At 41.4% G+C, this 23,373-nt stretch overlaps 1 protein-coding gene across 1 annotated transcript in view; it reads right to left on the bottom strand.

Moving 5' to 3' along the window:
- TRAPPC9 (trafficking protein particle complex 9) overlaps nucleotides 1–23,373 on the bottom strand; it is a 672,769-nt gene that overhangs the window by 607,671 nt on the left and 41,725 nt on the right. Inside the window, exons 7-8 of the mRNA XM_008568452.1 lie at nucleotides 20,353–20,474; nucleotides 12,404–12,529 (exon numbers count right to left, since the gene is read on the bottom strand). Coding sequence (XP_008566674.1) covers nucleotides 12,404–12,529; nucleotides 20,353–20,474 — 248 coding nt within the window. The remainder of the gene's footprint in view (nucleotides 1–12,403; nucleotides 12,530–20,352; nucleotides 20,475–23,373) is intronic.

Raw genomic sequence — 23,373 nt, 5'->3', positions numbered from 1 at the left:
GGAGGTACTCAGGTCGTGAGGGTACACCCTTATCAGTGGGATTAGTGCCCTTATGAAAGAGACCCCAGAGAGACGTCCCTCACCCCTTCCACCATGTGAGGACACAGTGAAAAGACAGACACAAAATCTACCAGTGCCTTGATCATGCACTTCCAGTTTCCAGAACTGTGAGAAATAAATTTCTGTTTTTCTCATCACACACTGTATACATGTATTGATATTCAAACTCTGTACCCCACAAATACGTATACTCAATACATTTCAATAAAAAAAAATTAAGCACTGAATCTGAATGGAAAAAAAATTTTTCTGTTGTTCATAAGCCACCTGGTCTTTGGTATTTTGTTACAGCAACCTGAATGGACTGAGACAACTCCCATCTCAAAACCACTCAGGAACCCTTCATTCCTGTAAAATGAGACCCGAATGCCTTCATGGGCACACCAGGTGCTCGTGAGTTAGCTCCAAGCTGCCCTGGTAACTCAAAGTCCCACTGCCTACCTGTCATCAGCCAAACTGCACAGCTCAAATTCTTTCTTCTCAACACGTGTTTACTGAATACAGACTCTGGGCCAGCCACTATTATGGCTGGGGACACAACACTGACCAAAACAGGCCAAGACCCCTGCTCTCAGGGGTCTCCACACCAGTGACAGTCTAGTCCTCCTGGCTTGGAATCAGTGGGGAAGATGACAATACACCGGTGCACAGAGAAATAAAATAACCGCTCTAAGTGCAGCAACACACACTATGATCTAGGATAACAGGGAAAGAGCAGACTCTACTTTAGCCAACAGGGTGAAGATGTGCAGGGTACACAGCTCTGCTCTCCCTCAGCCTGAAGGGCTCCTCTTTCGCCCACGGTCCACGGCACACTCTTCAGGGGCTTGTCTTGATGCCACAGCTGAGAGCTGTGCTTCACTCCCCGATTCTCACCACCCCATGATTGGGCCCCATGACGCCAGCTCTCTCTCCTGCATCACTTGCATGCATGGCAACTCTCGGCCACCTCACAGGCCACCAAACATTTTCTAGAGTGGTGGTGTCACTTCACGCTCACCAGAGATGTGTGGGATTGGGCCCCATGACGCCAGCTCTCTCTCCTGCATCACTTGCATGCATGGCAACTCTCGGCCACCTCGCAGGCCACCAAACATTTTCTAGAGTGGTGGTGTCACTTCACGCTCACCAGAGATGTGTGGGAATTGCCATCACATCCCACAGTCACTAATGTTGGATGTGGTTGGTCTTTTTAACTTTAGCCATTCTGGTGGCTTTAATTTGCATTTCCCTGATAACTGATGGTGTTGAACATTTTTTTTTGTATGATTACTGGCCACTTGTATATCTTCCCTTGTGAAGTGTTTATTCAAATCTTCTCACAGTTTTAAAAATTAGATCGTTTATTATTGACTTGTAGGAGTTCTTTATATATTCTGAATGTAAGTCCTTAGTCATGTATGTTTTGCAAATATCTTTCCTTGGTATGTTGCCAATTTATTTTCCTGAGGGAATCTTTTGATTAGCAGAAACATTTCATTGTGATATAGCTCAATTTATCAATTTTTTTCTTTTAGGGTTAGTGTTTTATGTGTCCTTTTCTAAGAAACATTTGCCCAAGGTCTCAAAGATATTTTCCTGTGTTTTCTTCTAGAAGCTTTATGTTTAGGTTTATTATCCATGGATATTAAAATATGAGCAGGACCCAGTCTGTGCTTTCCAGGAGCATACAGTACAGCTACAGAAAGAACCAGTGCACGGGGAGACCAGCCGTGGCAGAGGATGATGGAGATCTATGAAGGAGGGGCAGGCGTACTTCACAACGCCTTATTTACAAACCTGGAAACTCTTAGACCTTCAACTGCACCCCCTATGTACTAAATGTGATAAAAGGTGTTGGGGGAGATAAACAGCGACCTCAGCCAGAGACCTTAATGAGACCAGTATCTCAAGTAAGACAGCCAGGGTAAGATCACAAGCCTTGGCCTCCAGTCCTACGGAGTTCCCACTGATTCGTTCATGGGGCCCATTTAAGAATGAAAGGTTGTTATACTCTGATAAGTAATATATTCTTTATTCTGCTTTTTATTATTTGAATGTAATAAAAAAAGCAAATAATAAACACTATATTACAAATAGAATTCAAATCACTTCAAGCCCTAAAAAAGATCTTTAGTGGGAAAAGCTTGGGCACAACTGCTTTTGAGCATTAGGCAGACACTTGACTGAAAAGCTTCTCATTAGCCACAAGCCTGTGAGACTCAGGACAAAGCTGTCTTAGGTCGGCACGGATACCTACAGCACAGGACCTGGGGAATACAAAATGGCCCCAGGCAAAATGCTAGGCCACGATCCTCATGAAATCTTGAAATGAAATCAAATCCCCAAACTCATTTCCAACCTGCTGCTCTTTTAGGGAGTATTAATCAGCACATCTTTGTTCTAATTTTTCAGTAGGCTGCACAGTCACGAAGTCTGAGCTCAGGGACCAGATGCTTATGTGCAGTTCCAGCGGAAGTGGCTGCAAGACTACTCAAGACAAGTAGCTTTACTCTCAAGGCAGACTCTCTGGGGAATTCAATATTAATTCACCATTCCATTTCCAACTTGAAAGTAAGTTTAGACCTGCTTTATTCTGCTAATAAGAAAGTGGTAATGTCAGTGGAAAACTCCAGACACAGAACTAGCCTACCAACTCTGGCAGGATGATACAGGGAGAAACAGACTAGAGTCAGAAAGTCCTGCGTTCTGGTCCAAATCTGTACATCACTATCTTCAGCACTTTCCTTACCTACAAGATAGGATTGTAGATTAAATCAACAGTCAGTAGATTTAACATAACTAAATCTAATCTAATTATGATAGTTGGAAAGACTACTGAAATTATGTGGACACTTCGCATAGGCCTAAAACTCTCAGTGAGTGTCCAAGAAATAGGAAATATTGTTGTTAATGCCTTTGAAATCATAGGTTCTAACCCCAACTTAGACAGCCAAAGATACTCTAGAAAATGCCTCAACCCCATCCACCTTCTCAAACACGAGAACTTGTGATGATCTGAAGAACACAGCAGTGGCAGGTGCTTCGGGACAGCCTGGTGGGAGGGCTCAGTGATGGACCATGGAGGAAAGGAGGATGAAAAACGAGAACACACATCCTCAAGGAGGGAGAACACATTCTGTTTCTCTCCACAATCATTTCTGGCCGTAATTACACGGAGAGGAACCATATCTTCAAAATCACACAAAAAGGCCACTCTTGGGCCGAGCCCGTGGCGCACTCGGGAGAGTGCGGCGCTGGGAACGCAGCAGCGCTCCGCCACGGATTCGGATCCTATATAGGGATGACCGGTGTGCTCACAGAGCTCACTGGCTGAGCGTGGTGTGGCTGGTCTCAAAAAGGACAAAAAAAAAAAATCACACAAAATTTCCATATATGACTGTCAAGAAAGTTTAGAAAGAATGTAACTTTTTTTTCCTACATCCCAGAACAGGGATAACGACATGTGTATGTACCAAAGACCTTTCTTTAAAAAGCGTTTTCCTAGAGCAATTGAATCCATTTTCACTTTTAATCATTCAAGGAGAAGAATGAAAGAAAAAAAAAGTTAAATAAGACCTGGTCCCTGGACAGTTCACGAGGTAGAAGAGGTGGCAGAGAAGCCAATAGGGAATCGCCCTGCCACATCCCCAGTGCCCAGGAAGAAAATGGATGGAGAGATGGGTGACACAGGGACATCTGTGCTAGTGTTGGGCTGGTTGGGTGTCAGCAAGTTACAGCCTACAACCTGCTTTTTTTTTTTTTTCCTTCTGTAGCCTGTTTTGGTAAACAAAGTTTTCTTGAGACATAAAAAAAATTAAACACAGAATTATCATATGATCCAGCAATTCCACTCCCAAGCATATACCCAAGAGAAATGAAAACATGTTCCCACAAAAACTTGGACGTGACAGTGATTTATAATCCATCGTCATGACACTCCTTATGGAAAAGCACTGGGTATTATATTTCTATGTGTCCTCTACTGCCTCAAAACCAAGTGCTGCATGCATGGCAGATTATCAGTGCTGTTTGTTGAATGACTGCAAGGAAGTTACTGTGCTGACCATCCCTTTTCAGTTGACTGAGAAAGGGTAAACTGATGCATTGTCCCTTTTATAGTATATAAGAGATATTCTCCACATGCAGTTGCATGTTCAATGGATAAGATACATTCCTTGGGCCGGCCCGGTGGTGCACTCGGTAGAGTGCGGCACTTGGGAGCGCGGCAGCGCTCCCGCCGAGGGTTGGGATCCCATATAGAGACTGGTCTGCTCACTGGTTGAGAGCGGTGCGGACGCGACACCAAGGGTGGCGATCCCGTTGCCGGTCATGGTGCAGGCGCAACACTGAGGGTTGCGATCCCGTTACCGGTCACGAAAAAAGACAAAAAGGAAAAAAAAAAAAGATACATTCCTTGTTTTTTTTTCTTTATTCTGATGTTGTTCTTGTTTAAAATCAGACATACACTGATTTTAAAAAAATATTTCTGACATACTGACATGAGAATAACTAAAAAATTCTAATTAATTTCAAGCCAAATTAGAGAAAAGACTACTTGGTTTCCTTGAGACCTACTTTCACATTTTGATGCACATTGAAACTCTTTTTTTTAATTTATAGCATGGAAATTACGGAATCAAATGTTTTATCCAGGAAAAAAATGTCAATTGCAAACCATCAGAGCCTTAGATTTGCAGTAAAAATTTTTCTCTAATTTTAAAGTATTCGTGAGCATGGGCTTTAGAAATTGTGTTTTCAACAACTGCTTTCTTAAAGTTTCTTGTTTATTGGAATTTGAATGGTGAGCTGTCATTTTTGTTTATAAATACCTATGCATGTAAATAAGTTTAATTTGGATTTTGAATATCCTAGTAGAAAATATTTATATTTCCTTTTTTATATTTTTGAATCATAGTTGATAGCATTTATCTGTGGAGTACAATGCTAAATATCAATACCTGTTAAAAAAATTTTTGTACATGAATGTACATAGCAGTAGCCAAAAGGTTAGAACAACCTGATGTATACCAACAATGAATGGATAAACACAACATGGTATAGCCACACAGAGGAATATTACTTGGCCACAAAAAGGAATAAAGTACTGATTCACACTGCAATATGAATGAACCTTGAAAACATTATGCTGCCTGAATAAGACAGACACAAAAGGACAGATACTGTCTTTTTAGGTGACAGGCATATGTGTTCATTGTACTCTACTCCTGCAACTTTTCTGAAGATTTAAAATCTTTCCAAATAAAACTAAAGGGTAATATGCATTATAAATATACAATAATAAAAATAATCCTTCCCAGGAGGGCTTTAAGGTTTAAATGCAGAAATGGGTGTAAAGCCCTTGATACAATCCCTTGCATGTCCACAGACGGTCCCTGCTGCCACTGCTGCTCAGAGGAGGGGTGCCAGTGCCTGCAAGAGCAGCAGGATAAAGCCTGCGTCACAGCAGACTTCACTTCATCCATCCAACAAACATAAGGAAGTGCCTAGTCTATGGCACGCTTTGCGTTCAGCACAGTGACTACAAAGATGGATATGACACCGTCCCTGCTCTAGCATCTGCATGCATTACCAAACTCTCCTTTTAAAAATGTATCACTTTAATATTCAGCTCAGCTTTAAAGTAACTACTAAGGTAAATCGCTTAGAATTTCTAAAAGCAGTGTCTGTGATACCCTCTGTTTATGCATTTATTTACATCCCGCCTCATTCTACTAAAGGATCTAAAATCAATTTTTTTTTTCCTTTTTGTCTTTTTTACTGACCGGTAACGGGATCGCAACCCTCGGTGTTGCGCCCGCACCGCGCTCAGCCAGTGAGCAGGAACCAGTCTGTATGTGGGATCCGAACCCTCGGCAGGAGCGCCGCCACGCTCCTAAGCGGTGCACTCTCCCGTGCGCCACCGGGCCAGCCCTAAAATCAATTTTTTAAATGCATACAATTTAACAATAATAACAACAAAAAGATAAAAATCAGGGTAAAAAGAAAATGAGGATTGTAGTTACATGAAACCAGAAGGTTAAATCACAAAAGCACATGTCATGAAGTAGATGTTTTATTAAAGGCAGACTACAGATTCAGCTCTACGGTTCCTAACAGTTAAAGCAAAAAGAAAGAGATGATGAGCTACAAGATTCACAGTGCCCATGAGATGAATATCTGCGCCAGCTGCCCGCATGGCAAATATGACCACCTCTCACGGCACAGGGACATGGACCATTCCCCAGTCTCTGGCTTTTCCTTTGATGTTAGTGCTCTCCCTCTCTCATCACTCTACGGGGCTTCAGATGGAGATGTGATACTCCAACATAAAGACTGGGTCACAGATTCGCAGCTGCTCCCTCAAATCCCAGGGGGCATCTTAGGCTCACCTGGTTTGCTCATCTCTGCAGCTGTGGCGTCTCTCTCAAGAGAGATTTCTTTACATGGCTGTTTCCCATGAAACTCCCTTCTCCTAAAGACAAGGTGTCATGCCATATCCCAGACTCTTGCTCAACCAGGAATTTCTCAGCTCCCTCTCCCTTTTTCCTTCTCCAATAAGGAACTTGGCTTTCCTCCCTCCCACCCAACAGTTTCTTTGTGAGAACATAAATGTCCCATAGCCCATCTCTGAAAGCCACATACCCTTCTAGCTAAGACTGAACTGTTTCAGCCTTACCTAAATGGCATTCTTTTACTTTCTCTTTCTTCTTATAAAGCCTTTCCTGAATCTCCCCATCTCTCTGATTTTGAGCTTAAATTGACATAAAGTTCTGAGGTTGCAATTATTATGTGCATATCTATCAGGCTTTTGCTGGGTTTCCTTAGCAACAGCTTCATTAAACACCTTCATCAAAAATTTTAAAGAGGGCTATTCTTATATCTAAACATAGTAGCCTCCATAAAATTTGAATGGCTTTGAAGAGAAAATTAACCAGAGACAAAGAGGTTGTAGTTCTTAATCAATAGTATCATAAGTCAAAATGTTCTTAAATGGCTCAGAATCATTCCTTAACATTAGATTTGCAGGAGGAAAAGGGAGTCGAATTGAATATACACTGATCCTAGAGTATATATTCTCATATCTGGTAAGGTCAGATTTTTTTTCTAGTTTTTCAAACAATTCCTTACTACCACTTTCTCTTCTGTCACTTGCCATTTTCTATTAATGAAAAAATTAAGAAAATTAATTTCAGTCACTTGGGGTTGTTTGGGGGAAGCTGCGTGATGCAGTACACAGAGCTTAGACTTTAGAATCACAACAAACTAGGTTTAAATACCAGTGGTGGTATTTATGAGATAATCCTGAGTACACAGCAAGCTCTCCTGTCCCCGATTTCATCTCTCAAATTGGGTACACTGAAGTGATCAGCAAAATTGTCATGATGATTATGACCAATATCTGTAAAGCACCTAGTGAAATGCATGCAACAAGCTGGATGCTTAACAAGTAGTACATATTATCAGTGAGTTTCAATTTATCTGATGAGAGAGAGGGGCTTTGCCTTTTCGTTTTCTTTGTGTGGTAACAACTTGTTTTTCTGGGATCGCTACCACTAAAGTAGCCCTGACTAGGAGAGTAGTTTATGATAAGTAGCTAGCACTAACACACAGCAGCAAACACTTCAATTAATAAGTGGCTGTCTGTAAGTCTGTGCACAGGCAAATGGAGAGGCAGAGGTGAGAAAGTTCCTCAGATCTACATGGCAGGGCATGTTCTTTTCCTTTGTAGAATTGATTAAATTCGTAACTTATTTTTATGTTTATCTGTTTAGTGCCTGTTTCTCCCTCCAGACCTGAAGCCCAGTCAGCGCAGGACCACATCTGTTTTGCTGCCCACTGCATATTCAAGAGCCTGCAGACAGCCTGACACAGCGCTGGGCGCCTGGCCTCGGTATGGACCGCAGTAGTAAAGGAGAGAGTGACAAGCACACTCTCCAGAGGCCTCTCACCTCTCAAGCTATGGCCTGACTTCGGACAAGTCACACCACCTTTCTTTGGCCTGAAGTACCTCCTTTGCAGATAGGAATAATTGCAGTTGGAACACAGAATTATAAGGATTAAAGGAAACAACCAAGTTCACAAACTATTAAAGTGTCTGTTAATGGGTCCTCAACAAACATGAGCTGCCTTTATTCCTTTGCAACAGTACTAATGAAGCACACACATTTATGGACACTTTCTATACACCACGCAGTGTGGTCAGTACTTTATATGCATTACAAATCGTTTACAACTCACGACAACTCTAGAAGAAGTGAGTATTATCATTCCCGTCTTACGGCTCAGGAAACAGGCTAAGAGAGGTAACCTAACTCTTCCAGGCCACACAGTAAGCAAATGGTGGTTTAAACCTAAGTCTGGGGTGCGAAAGTCTGTGCTCTCTGCACCTCTCACCTCCACCTCACCATTTGCCTGTAAAAACCACATGTCCAGCACACAGACATATAGACTGCCACTTATTAGCTGATGCGAAAGTCTGTGCTCTCTGCACCTCTCACCTCCACCTCACCATTTGCCTGTAAAAACCACTTGTCCAGCACACAGACGTATAGACTGCCACTTATTAGCTGTAAAAACCACATGTCCAGCACACAGACATATAGACTGCCACTTATTAGCTGAAGTGTTTGCTGCCATTTGTTAGTGCTAAATAATTATTATAAACTATTCTCCTAGACAACTAAAGAAAAGATAGGTCAATCCATGTCCCTGCACACAAAGAAGAGGAATTCTGCACTGAATTCTGTAGAGTGAAGAGATCCTTTCCAATACTATTAAATCCAAATGTACTATTGATCAGTTTTTATATTTGTGCAGGGATTCTTAAAGCAGAAAGAACCTGCAATAATCATATCTCAGTTCCTTCCAAAATTTCAACGTTAGCCAAAATCATTCCCAGGAATAGACACAATTCATTAATTCCACAATGGAGCACACTTGATCATGAACCAAACGCTTGCTCTATTTCAGAAAAACTACAGACCCTTCTTTTTTTATGGTTATTATAAAATCCCGCCAGAACTCATTATTCTGCTGCCTGCTCATCTGGCAAACACACACGGAGATGAGTCAACTAAAGCAAAGTATCATGTCGGAGAAAGCTCTGCTCCCCAGCAGCAGGAGAGTGGGAAGTTTACCCCTGCCGGATGTGCGAGGGTAGACCAAGCAAACAGCAACAAATTTGCACACATTTTAAGTCAAAACATTTTATCTTATAAAATGTGTATTATATACCCACCTGTGAAAGCAGCTTTGCAACAAGCCCAAATTTTAGACATTAATTTGCAAAGATAACTCTGGTGGTTAAGGGCAAGCAAGTGTGAAGAGGCCAACCTCCCCAGGGATTTCTGAGCAGGGCTCTCTCAGCCCAAAGCGCTGCCCACGCCCGGATCCCAACCCAACTGTCTGCAGTTACATAGCTTCAGACCTTCTCAGGGTCTGTCTGAAAAGCATGATCCATCCTCCACTCTGTCCCTTAGGTCTGCCAGCTGATGATAACACTGGCCCCCTACAGAGTCGCTCTATAGGGCAGGCACTAACTGGTGCAGGACACAGAGTATCTAACCTAAGCTAATCCTTATCACCATGCAAGCGAGCTCACTATCCTATCGTTTTACAGATGAAAATATTAAGAGACATGGGTTGATTTTGCTCAAAGCTATGAAGCTAACAAGTGGCAAAGTGGGGTGTGAACCCACACCCACCTGACCACTCAACTCCAATCTGACTTCCAAGCTTGCATTCCTATAAGGATTCTCTCTCACCAGCCTGGTGAGGCCCATAATTCCTTACTTTTATACCTGACCTACAACAGGCTCCAACCCCGACCTGCCCTTGACAAAATCGCTCTGACCACCAAATGACTTCTTGCTCCCAGACACTTGGGGCTCACGCCCAGCCATGCATTTATACCAAGTGCCCCCTGCTCAGAGGCTGGCTCTTGAGCACCTCTTGACTCCTCAGTCCTGGAGCAAGGACTATGCCTTTGGCATCCTAGTCAATCCACAGCCTGGCACAGTGCTTAACCCTTAATAGGTCACCCGAACATCACGTTAAATGGTAAATAAAATCATTTACCCAACATCGCTGGGGACGGATTGCCTCACCATGGGCAGTTTCCCATTTAATTGAAGTTTCCATTTTGAAGTGGCAGGTTGTTTTTTTTTTTTTTTCCCTACCCATCATTACTACAAACTCAATGTAAATCAAAAGATACTGACCTCTTCTTGACCCTTGTCTGATGACACATTGCACCAGTAATACTGATGCTCTCGACAGCTTTGAGTCTGTGGGCACTGTTTCCCTTAGGCTAAATGGCCTAAAACATTGTGGGGTTTGGGGCGGTTATTTGGGGGTTTTGTTTGGTTTTTGTTTGTTTTTGGTTTATTTGTTTTTACTCAGTTTACTGACTTTATTCTGTTTTTGTCTCTCCCTTTGGCGTTGGGCTGACACTTTGTACTTTAGCAGCCTCACTCCCAGGGTCTAATCTAGGAAATCAGCTGGGAGGAGGGGCCTGAGGGCAGCAAACGGGATTTCCAGATGAGAAAGGAAGGCACAGAGGGGTTTAATATCTTGCCCAAGGGGTGAAGCCAGAATCTGAGCCCCAGTAGTCTGTGTCTGGAGTCCCTGTGCTTCACTACTATGCTAAAATATTCTGCCTTTTAGAGACTACAGCTATAAACCTGCAAAGTACCAAAATATGGGTGGAAAGGATACTCACCAACTCTAAAATGGTGATTAACTCTGTTATTTTGTTTCTATTTATTTTCTTTCTATTGAAAAAATTAAGCCTGTGGCCAATGACAAAATGTCAACATTTTAAATCTGGATGACAGAGGCAAGAGTATGTTATATGTTCAAAATAGAAAATGATTTTAACATTTCTCTCCCCTCCTCCACCCACTGCCCCTCTCTCTCACCGAAGCCCCCAGACCCACATATCTCAGAGTCTCTTTGTTAGGTCCGAAACGGAACTCCTCATCTTTCCCTCCTCAGCTCCTCTGCAGTTTGTCCTTCTCAGAGCCCACCCGGCCTGATCACCATTCACCTAATGGAAGGAACAGAAGCCTGGGCATCGTTCCACCCGGCCGCACACACCGCCAGTGTCAACGCTTCCGTGTCAACTCCTAAGCATGTCTGCTTTTCCATCGACAGCCCCACCCCTCTGGTGGGAGCCAGGGACACTGCTTGCCTGGGCTTTTCCATCACTCTTCCCTGCTCCACATAAATCTGACCATATCATTTCCCTGCTTTTAAGACCTTTCTTTTAAAACCCACTGCTCCTAGAATAAATTCCACGTTCTTCACCTGGCCAAGAAAGCTCCCCTGCTGAGACTCATTCCTCCCTCTCTCTCTTCCTCCCCCTCCCCCCACCTGCACCACTTACCTGTTTTGATCCCTTCCAGGGGTCTGCTCTGTCTCAGACCATCACTCATGCTGAGAGGTATCTTCTTCCCAAATCCTCTTTTCCCACATCCTCTTCACCTGGCTACCTCCTGGTCATCCTTTAAGGCCCAGCTTCAATCTCACTGCCTTAGAGACAGTCCCTGGACCCCATACCTTCCACCTCCACCAAACTAGGTTAAATCCTTTTGCCACTTGCTCCCTGGGCACCTGTGCCTCCAATTTTTTCCCATTTACCCCACTGTTCAATGTCTGCCTTTCCAACAACACTGTCAGCTCAACGAGGCAGGATCTGCCTGCTCATCTCTCTTCCCCACTCACAGCACACGCCTGCTCACTAAGTACCTGCTGACTTACAGCAGCCTCTATTCCCTTCTGAGTCCTGTGTCCTCAAACAAACTGCTTAACTTTGAAGTCTTGGTTTCCCTATCTGTAAAGATCCAAGTTAGACTGCTAAATATCTAAAATCCTTCTAAGACCATCAATTTTGGGATTTTGCATTAATAATCCACAACTAAATGTTTTAATGGTTTCATTTTATTAAAACCTATTCAGATTCAGATTTAACTAATATTTGTTGAGTGCCTACTGTGTAAAAGGAGCTATACAGAGTACTTTCATGAGCTTCAGGTTTTATAAACCCAACAATCCAGTTAGGATCACAAATGGCAAGCACTCCACAAGTGACAGATTGAGATAGAGGCATGAGGTCTGTTCAATGTTGCGAAGGTGGTAAGAGGCAAAGTTATTTCTCCAATCAAAAAAATTTGAAAGGACAGCAAATTCTGAATTTTGAAAGTAAAATACCATAAAGTACATAAACATACAAATACCCACATTAATCGGGATATCAAGTTACGACTCCACAGTTTTTATTATGCCATGTAGAATCCTGGAATAGCAAAATAAGCTGCATTAGTAGTGAACACATTCCACTTGCAGGCAGACATATACTCACCTGTCGAAGATTAATGTAAACTGCATTCTGAAGAAATTCTGAAGCTTCCATGCTCCGCTTCTGAATTGCGAGGACACGTACAGCTTTGACGCATGCTTCTAACTCGATCACTCCAGCATTCTTATACTATGGGGTAGAAAGGACGCACCTCAGTCAACAAAGAGGAGCAAACACATTTCTGTCACATTAGGAAGCCTGTACCTCTGGGACTCGACAGCTCTGCAACAGCACCTCCCCCAGAACAAGGACAATCCCCTCCCCATCCAGGGGATGAGAATTTGTTTTTGAGAAAGTCTATCTTTTATGGTGGCCAAAGAGGTTGGTGGACTGAGTGAACCTATGCATGCCCATATAAATATGTTTGCATTCATTAAAATAATACAATCACAGTAGCTTGACAGTCTACAAAATTTCAAAATATTTTAAATGGAAACTTTGCCATTCACTTCTACTTACCAATCCCTTGTACTCAAAAAACATGTTTAGAATCTCTCACACCTGCAGTTTTAACGCGGTAGTTGTAAATTCATTTTACTTTGTTATTAAAATTCTGGCTCCCTGTATGTTCAGTGTCTGACTTTGTTTCCCAGTTGCCTGTTCCTACTTCTCAGATCCTGCTGTGGTCCCTGAGATGGAGAATGAACGAGGGCATAGGGAAGAGAAAAGGCTTGTGCGACTTCACCAACCACTCAATGAACTGGGTGAGCATTTCTCAAACCTCACCCCCAATCCTCAGGGTCCTGCCAAGGTAACTTCAAACCAGGAGAGCCGACCCCAGCCACCCTTAAACACCGTGTGGTTCTGGATCCCGAGCAGGCTCAGGAGTGGGGTTCCAACGCCCAGAGCTCCCTCCTCTCCCTCCGATGCCCTTTTCCCTCCCAAGGCTCCACTGCAAAATGCTCCATGCTAGCTGTAGTGCTGGCCTTTTTCTTTTCTTTTCTTTTTTTTTTTTCTTTTTGTCTTTTTTCATGACCGGCAACGGATCGCAACCCTCAGTGTCACGCCCGTACCGGACCAGGACCGGCAACGGGATCGCAACCCTCAGTGTTGCGCCCGCACCTCGCTCAGCCAGTGAGCGGCCGGTCTGTATGTGGGATCTGAAACCTCAGTGAGCACCGCCGCGCTCCCAAGCGGCGCACTGTAGCAGTGCGCCACCGGGCCGGCCCTGGCCTTTTTCTTTTCTACTCCAAACACTTTTTTATTTTTTCTTAGTTATCCCAGCTGGAGTGATCTTTAATTGAAAAGTATGGGGGAAAAACATCTTAAAATTTAAGAAAATGTTTGTAGAGGTTAAGTCCGTACGCACTAACACCTAAAGGGAACCTGCAGTTGGAGAGGATAACATACTTATATTCCTTCACTGAGGCATTAAAACATGAAAATCAACACAGGTAATCAACAAGTTTTTACTGAGACCCACTACAGGCCTGGAGTGGCATAGCTGCTCAAGAAAATGCAGTCTGCCTATTTACCAGTCACCAGGAAGCAAAGGTGTAAATGTAATTGACCATCTTTCTTACTGAAATTACGTATAAGATGGGACAGAAATTTTATAATTACTGTGCCAGAAAAGGCAAGTCTTCATTTCTTCTTTTCCACACACATAACATGCACATAATCTGTGGTATATTACATACAATTTATCAAAGATGATCAGAAAAAGAAAATATTTATGTTTACCTAAATACAAAGATCAAAGTCAGAAATCTATCACTTTTATATAACACTTAACAACAATACCAAAAAAAACTAACATAGGGACTTGATTCTATTGAAATAAAATGGCTACTTTTCCTTCAAAACTTTTAATACTGGGGCTGGCTGGTTAGCACAGTTGGTTAGAGTGCAGCTTTGTAACACCAGGGTCAAGGGTTTGGTTCTCCATACCGGCCAGCCGCGAAAAAAAAAAAAGTGAAAACTCTTAATACAATTTCTACTAAAATGAGAAAATCAACTAAGGTTTTTTCCCTACATATTTTTGGTTAAATTTACATATATTAAATTATATTACAAGGAGATTTGAAATGGGATCATTAATAATTACTCATAAATTAGTAGAAAGACACACAAGAATGGGGATTAGGAAAAGAATGGCCATTTACTAAAAACGTGAAACATACCTAGCCTTCTGCAAGCCTAACCCTTGAACATAAGCTGCGTGAGGCAGGGGCTATGCCCCCATTTTCACTGCTGACTCCCTAGGAACTGCCCACCATGCAATCAACACTTTAGGAATAAGTAAGGAAATTATCTCATTCAATTCTTAAAAAAAAAAAAAAACCTAAAATTAATATCTTTATTTACAGATAAAGAAAATGGGACACCAAAAAGTAGTTTCTTGCCAAGGTCACAAAGCTAGCAATTGGTGAGGGCATGATTTGAACTCAGGTCTCCTTGATGCTAAACCTGAGGTGGGAATACTATCCCATGAGGGACAGGGAGAAGGCTCGGCACCACAGACTGTCACCCTTGCTTCGTTTACATCTAGCCTTATCTAGCCTTGGACAGCACGCTGTACAGATGGGACCTGAGGGCAAACCATAACAACAAGGGCTTTGTGTCCAGTGGTTTCTTAGGACTTCTCAAAATGTCAGCAGATCAGCAGAAAAGCTCTGGGAAACATGAATGCGTCCAGAATTTCTTTTTTATTTTTTTTCCTTTTTGTCTTTTTTGCTGACCAGCAACAGGATCGCAACCCTCGGTGTTGCGCCCGCACCGCACTCAGCCAGTGAGCGCGAACCGGTCTCCACATGGGATCCAAACCCACGGCGGGAGCGCCGCCACGCTCCTAAGCGGCGCACTCTCCAGTGCGCCACCGGGCCGGCCCCAGAATTTCTTGTTGATTAGAAGCTCGATCTACTAGGAGACAGTGGCCTTCTATGGGGAGACCACCATGAACTTAAGGTGAGCACTGACATCTCTGCCAAGACACTGGAACTCCAGAGAGGAGGGTCCTCTGCCCCAACAAACCACTGTCTTGTTATCTGTGTGTACAAGAAAACATGAGACCTAAGTTCTAGTCCAAATTATACCTCTGTGTGACTTTGATCAAGACACAACTGTCTGGGATTACATTTCCTTATACCTATAGAAAGGTATAAGGCTATATGCTGTTTAAGCTTCCTTCCAATTCAAAATATGATGACACCAATATCTCAGAAGAATGTCTAGGTCTCCATTTCATCTATCCAACAGAAGAGGATTTCCTTGGCCAAAAATCAGACATCCAATAAAAAATCATTCATGAAGCCAGGAAAGAGTCGCTTAAGAGACTTTGTTACCACTCTCAGTGAAGATGGCCTGATGTGAGTGCGTGTACAGACCAATCAAATCTCCAAAGCATCCAAGTGTTTTTTATATCACTGTCATTTCATGGTGATGGACCAACATTAAAAGCAATTTTAATCTAGTGTTCTGGGTAGCATGAGAGTCTCAAGCTCTTTTGGTGGAGGAGGTGTGTATTAGTCTGTTTCTGTGGCTTATAACAAAGATACCTCAAACTGGGTAACTTGTAAAGAAACAATACTTATTGTTTACAGTTTCAGAAGCTGAGAAGTCCAAAGTCCAGGGAACACATCTGGGAAGGGCCTTGCTGGTGGTGACGCTATGCAGCAACTCAGGGTGTCACATGGCGGATGGCTTGAGCAGAGAGAGAGTAACCTCCCCACTCACTCTTCTTTTAAAGCCATCAGAATCATGCCATGACCACCATTAAACCAAAGGGTTAATCCATTCACTAGGGCAGGGTCCTCACAATCCAATCATCTCTTCAAGGCCCCACTTTTCAATTGCCATAGTAGGATTTCCCCCACTCTTAACAATGTCACAGTAGGGGGGTTAAGTTTCTAATACTTGGAACTTTGGGGGACACAACTCAATCCACAGCAAGGTGGAAGAGGAAAGAAAAGGAGAAAAGAGCCAAAAGAGCTAAAAGGAGCAAAGGAATAAGAACACAGCTAGAGAAAGGCAAGACACTAATTTTCTTTTTCTACTTGCATCACATACATACTAGGAACTTGTTTCTCCCTCAGATAGAATACTGAACTAAGGAAGAGAGGCAATAACCAATTTTCTGTTGAGTAATACTAATGAGCCTGTCGCTCTGCCAGGCATTTACTGTGCTACGCATAGGTAAACAATATAATCATTTACCCTGATTAAACACTCTGTGTTCCAGGCCTTAATTTCCCCATTTTGAGATGAGAAAACTGGAGCTCAAAAAGGTCCTATAATTCAGATGGGCAGTAAACGGTGGAGGAGAGATCCACACTCGGTTCCGCTTCACTCCATAGTCTGCTCCTTCCATCATGCGGGCCACACAACTCCCCTGCTGTGTGCATGGCAGACAAATCTTTCCCCTAGAGATGAAGTCCCAAATTCTTTTTTTTTTTGGTCCTTTTTGAGACTGGCCGCACCGCGCTCAGCCAGTCAGCGCACCGGTCATCCCTATATAGGATCCGAACCCGCGGCGGGAGCACTGATGCGCTCCCAGCGCCGCACTCTCCCGCATGCGCCATGGGCTCGGCCCATGAAGTCCCAAATTCTTTTTTTTTTTTTTTTGGTCCTTTTGGAGCCTGGCCGCACCGCGCTCAGCCAGTGAGCGCACCGGTCATCCCTATATAGGATCCGAACCCGCGGCGGGAGCACTGATGCGCTCCCAGCGCCGCACTCTCCCGCATGCGCCATGGGCTCGGCCCATGAAGTCCCAAATTCTTATCGACACAGTGCTCTAGGCAGCCGCTGGTGCTCAGTCAGACACGGCTGGTGAAGTGGCATCCACCTACCTGTTGTGCCCACAGACTTAACCACAATGGCAGGAGAGTGGACTCTGTGCATGATCAGAGCCTTCACTGGTCTGAGCTGGCTCTTTCAGGGCCACTACCCTGCTTCTCCAGTCCAAAGGCAGCCACAACCTGCTGAACACTTACACAAGCCACATCAGCTCTCTCCGCCTCCCCATCTACAGAACTTAGCTATTACCATTTTGATACATTTAGAAACAAATTTTTAAAAATAGACAGGAAAGGGCTCTAAAGTACTTAACACTTACAATTTTTAAATGGTTAGTTACAAAATGACTTAAAACTCAACCTGCCTTTCTATACCTCAGCTTTAAACAGAAAATATAATAGCAAAAAAAATCTCACTAACAAAATTAACAGAAACACATATAATAACAAGAAATAAACTTCAAAGTGATGCTCATGTTCTTTATGAAGAAAATTACACCACTATATAGAGGTACTTAAAATAATACACATAAATGTAGAGACAATAACATATTCTATGGAGGAAAGCAATATTATAAAAATAAAAGTTCTCTCAAAAATAATTTAAGGGCCGGCCCGGTGGCGCACTGCTACAGTGCGCCGCTTGGGAGTGCGGCGGCGCTCCCGTCGAGGGTTCGGATCCCACATACAGACCGGTTCCCGCTCACTGGCTGAGCGAGGTGCGGGTGCGACACCAAGGGTTGCGATTCCATTGCCGGACACGAAAAAGGAAAAATAATAATAATAATAATAATTTAAAACTTACTATAAGCCCCTTCCAAACTCCAATCTGATTTTTTTTTTAATTGATAAGGAGCTCTCAGGAGCCAATCTGATTTTTTTTTTTTTTTACCTTAAACAAATTATTTCAGAATTCTTCAGGAATAATAAATTCATCATACTAACCCAGAAAATTTGGAATGGGAGAAAAGAATTTTTAAAAAAGACACAGTACTAAATGTTAAATAAACTACAACAGATAAAAATATCATGGTGCTAGGGTAAGAAAAGATAGAATGGTAGAAAGAAATGCTCAGAAATAGACACAAGTATATGTAAGTATTTAGTATCAGTGAGATTTCAAATGAAAGAGAAAAAACTGAATTCACTAAATTGTAGTGGGGGAATTAGATAATCACCTAGAAAAATAAACTGTATTCTTATGTCTTAATGCACACAAAATAAAATTATAGATAACAATATAAATATTTTTAAATGCTAACAATGGCCAATACTTTGCATATGTTATCTCAGATTATCCTAACTACAACTCTATGAGGTGATGGGTACTAATGTCTTCCCTACTTTAGAAATAAACTGAGGAAAAGAGTTTATTCTATTATTAAGAAAGTATTTCTAAGCATTACATCAAAGGTAAAGCCCATAAGGAAAGGATTTACTACATTAAAAATACATTTTTGACTGCAACTGAAAAGAAAAATCTTATAAACAAAGTTAAAAGGCAAATAACATTAAGAAAAACATTTGCAATGTCTATGACAGACAGGAAGTTAATATTCATACTATGCAAAGAGCTATCACAAAGCAATAAGAAAAGCATCCTAATGTAAACGTGAGCAGAGGACACAAACAAATAGTCCACAAAAGAAATGCAAATGGATAACAAGTGAAAATGTTCAGTACCTCCCCAGCAATCAAATGCAAACTGGAGCAATGAAAAGTTATTTTTGCCATCATATGGGCAGATATTTTAAAAGGATAACAGCTAGTGTGTGTTTGTGGGAGAATCAACTGTTAACAGCCTTTCTGGAGGACAATATAGGAATATATAACCCTAAAAAAAAAAAAAAGTATACTCTTTGAGTCAGTCCACTTTTAGGAATTGTTCCCTTAAAAAAATATATCAGTCCAAAAAGATTTATCTACAGGGACATTTCTCAGAACACCATAGTGGGAAGAAAAATCAAAGCTAAACAACATTCAGTAACAGAGGACTGGTTAAATAAATCTACATCTTTTCATTTTCTGTTGGAGAAGAAATTTGGAGAGCAACATGAAAATAACCTATGATAAATGTAAACATCTTATCCAGCAATCAAATTTCTAGAAAAATCAAACCTAAACTCATACACAAGAATTCTGTGTTCACAAGAATACATGCACAAGAAAGCATTTTCTCTAACAGTGGCAAAGTGAGAAACCCTAAGTATCTATCAACAAGAGAATTAAGTAAATCACGTCAAGCTGCAAACTCCGTAAGAGCCTGCTGTTGAAGACAGTCTCTCACAAGATGATGAATAACTGACTACCTCCACATTTTAAAAGACTTTTTTCCACACTGTTGGAACAAATCAAACAGGTCTGAGGTGGGAAGACATCTGTGACGTATGACATACTGCTGACTGAATAAAGAAAGCTGCAAAATAACATATCGGGTATGATCCCATTTTTGTAAATAAAACGTGTGTGTGTGTACATTTCACAGGCATACATAAAGTTCATGAAAAATACATACCAAATTGTTAATAATTACCATTAGAAAGTAAGGGTAGAGGAGTCAAGGGACTTTCATTTTTTACTTGATACCACTCTTCTATACAACTTGAGTTTTCTTTCTCAGTATTTTACTAAGTACATTTAGAATTTTAAAAATTTTTTAAGTCCAGAGTAAAAAGAATGGTGTATCCACAAGATGGAATGCTATACAGGCCATTAAAAATAATGTTGCGGAAGATTTAATAACAGAAAAACATACAATATGCCTAATGAAAAAAGTAGGTCACCATATAGTAAGTACAGCATGTTTATCATTTTTTATGATCAGATAATATACATGTACAAAAGGACCAGAAAACAGATATAACAATGTTAACAATGATTATCTCTCAGTAATGGGGCTATGATAGCCTTTTTCCCCCTTTTTCCAAATTTATTATAGTAAATATCAAAAGGACCAGAAAACAGATATAACAATGTTAACAATGATTATCTCTCAGTAATGGGGCTAAGATAGCCTTTTTCCCCCTTTTTCCAAATTTATTATAGTAAATACACAGTGTTTTGAATCAGAAAAAAAAACATTTTTAGGCATATAGTATTATGCATTAGAGAATAAAACACAAATACAGAAATGAATTAAGAGATACTGCAGCACTAAACAATGTAACTTCTGATTAAAAAACACCATTGTGTAAAAAATATACAAAGCAATAAAATCACCTTGCTGTAATAGGAAATGGCCTCTTTATATTTGTCAATTATGTCTTCAGGGCTAAGACAGTTCTTAGCACGTCCAATTTCAGCACTGGTGTCAGGATTTATGCCATTGGTGGTGAGGGCACCTGCAAACCGACAGGAAGAAAAGAAATAACCATTTGCTTTTTGTGTCTTGTTTCTTTGTTGTTCAAAGAGGAGCACAAGTAAGATGAAACTTAAATACGCCCTACTGAAATGTAAATAATGAAACAGTGCTTAAAGTCTTTACAGCTTATATGTTCCCTATAATAGTCTTACCATCAAAGCATTGTATTACATGTTAATGAACTCAGAATAAGTTTTCCTCCATATTGAAATTTTTTATTAAAGAACATGAAATGCATTACATAAAAGTAACATGTGCAATAACTAGTTTAGTTATCTTGAAGACTACAGCAAAATCGGCATGCATTCTCTCACGGCTTGAAGCTCTTAATGCTAGCAGGGGACCACACTGTGTCCTTAAAGGGGGTAAACTACATGAAAGCATTTTCTCAACTGTGCAGCATTTTTTTTTAATGACCTATAAATACTAGTATCCTTTCTATGGCTGTCATTTTCTATTTCTGACCAACTCCTGTCAATAAGCAGAACCACCTAATGCCCTAGCCATCATACCCACATGGGGAAGAGTATTAGAGAAACTTCTATTTACAGAATATAACCAACTACACAGACAAATCTGGCAGAAAAAAAAAAAAGATAAAATATTCTTTGATTTCAAAGAATACTCACAAAAATATTCTCCTAAGCCTCAGTGCACAAAAGTTGGGCTTCTCCTAAGCCTCTTTGTTTATCTTAGAGACAGTAGCACTCCCACAAATCCCTCTTCCCTTGTGTCTGCGGGAAGGCTAAGGGACAAGTTAGCTGCCCATCTTTACACATGCACGCAGCCATGGGTGTGCATCTCACACTGCCTGCGTATGCTCATTTCTTACCCTTGTTTTCTAGTTTTGGTCCAATTTTCTCACCTGCTTAATTTTTATTCTCTAACTCTGTAAGCTGCCTCAAACGCTTTTGGAAACAAGACGGAAGAAAAATGAATAGATAGGTAAGTGGACAGGTAATAGATAGGAAGAATAGATAGGTAAAATAGATGGATGGATGGGAGATTCTAAGAAAAGGGGAACAAAGAAAATTTCATATGCAAAATCCTCTCCTAGTAAAGGAAGAAAGAAGTATAACAGAAAACTGTGAAGAGGCAGGTGGCTTAGGATTTTGTTTTCTGCGGACTTTGTGAAAATCACAGAAAGAGATGACAAGGAAGAACTATAAATAATAACAGAAAAGGGCATACTTGGAAAAAAATATCTAAAATATGTACTTTATAAGGAACAGATTCAAATCAGCAAGACCCAGTGACATAAACCTTAGGTACTTACAGAACTGAGAATTCCACCTCCAAGCCACAAGACATCCCTTTGCAGCACTGAGAATTTACACAGGGTGGTAATAATGCCATCACAGCAAAAGCAGCATTTTTTCGCACTGAGATGTAGAGAACACTGTCCCAGTGTTCTCTACAGCCCACAGCAGCTCTACAGGGAGGTACTCTTCACGTACCCTATTTCTGCAAGTGAGCAGACAAGACCCTAGAGAGCTAAGCACTCTTACTAGGTCTTAAGACTGCAGAGCTGGTGTCTCCAGCATAGGATCAGATCTTGGGCTATGTTCGCGACCTCTGTACTACCGTGTTGTGTGTTTTTCATGTTTATAATGCATGTGCTTCTGCCACATGTTAATATTTAACAAATGATAGGGAGTCTTGGTTTATCTCATTGGTCCCAACAACTTATCTTTACATTGTTGAGTTTTACTCTTTTTTTCCCTTTGAAAAAGGAAAGACAAGATAATGTGGGGTCAGAATGAGGTGGGTTTTTCATTCTTCGTATGGCACCTTGTCTCCTCAAGCAGTACATGGTCCAGGCACTAGAGAGGACTCCCCCAACCATGGACAAGGAGCAAATGTCCCCTCCATCTTTTAAAGAAGGGGCTCCTCTAGTCATGAGGGCTCATTTAATGATTAACTCCAATACCAACGCTGGAAGAAAAATTCCCTGTGAGGCAACCAAGAACAATATAATCCATAGGAAGGTAACAAGAGCTCACGAGAGAGCTTGGTGGGTCAGACTGATTTAATATCACTCAGTATAAGAATAACAACCTCTAAAAATACTAGGATGCAACAGATTTGATCTTTCTTGACATCTATAAAGTTTTGACAGCCTACATGTCACATTACTGTGAACTAGTGAAACAAAGAGTCATTAAAACCCACAGCCTTTAGACGGCAGGCAGGAAAATCAATGCCGCTAGCTGGCTAAAACCTAGACTGGAGGAAAGAAAAAGAAAGGGCATAGGTAAGAAGTAAGGGAAAAAGGGCTGAAAAAGTCACCATCACAAATGTTGTCAAGTATCAATCCAACAATTGTTTACTCATACATTGGATAGATAGTTACTGAGTTCCTACTACAAGTAAGACTGTATTCAAGCCACAAAACTGGAAACATAGACATACAGATAAAACAAAGAAGAAAAAAGAGGGAATAAAGCAGAGATGAGAACGGCAAAACCATAAACACAGAAGAACAAAAAGGGCATAGCTAAGTCAAGTGCCAATGTGGCAATAATTCCAGCCGTGGCTCACAGGCCAGCCCTGCACTAGGTCACTTATGTCTGCTATCCACTTAAAAAGCAAAAACCCTGCAGCATGGGTGCTACTGGCCCCATTTCAGAGGAACAGCAGGAAGACTATCCCTCAGCCTGGATGTTAAGCTAGGCACCCGTGTCATAAAGTCCTCCAGCATCATGACACAGCACCTGAAATGACTGGGGCCACAAAGGACTTTTTAATAATGGTACAGGGACATCCAGGTGGCCATTTGGAAAAAGCTAAAATCCAACCCACATCTCACATAAAACATAAGAATAAACCCCGAATGTATCTTGTATCTAAATGTAAAACAGAAAACCACAAAAGAAGTT

The sequence above is a fragment of the Galeopterus variegatus genome, unplaced genomic scaffold (assembly GCF_000696425.1).
Source record: "Galeopterus variegatus unplaced genomic scaffold, G_variegatus-3.0.2 Scaffold24, whole genome shotgun sequence".
In the NCBI taxonomy this organism is placed as follows: domain Eukaryota; kingdom Metazoa; phylum Chordata; class Mammalia; order Dermoptera; family Cynocephalidae; genus Galeopterus; species Galeopterus variegatus.
This window is presented reverse-complemented; position numbering and strand designations above follow the sequence as displayed.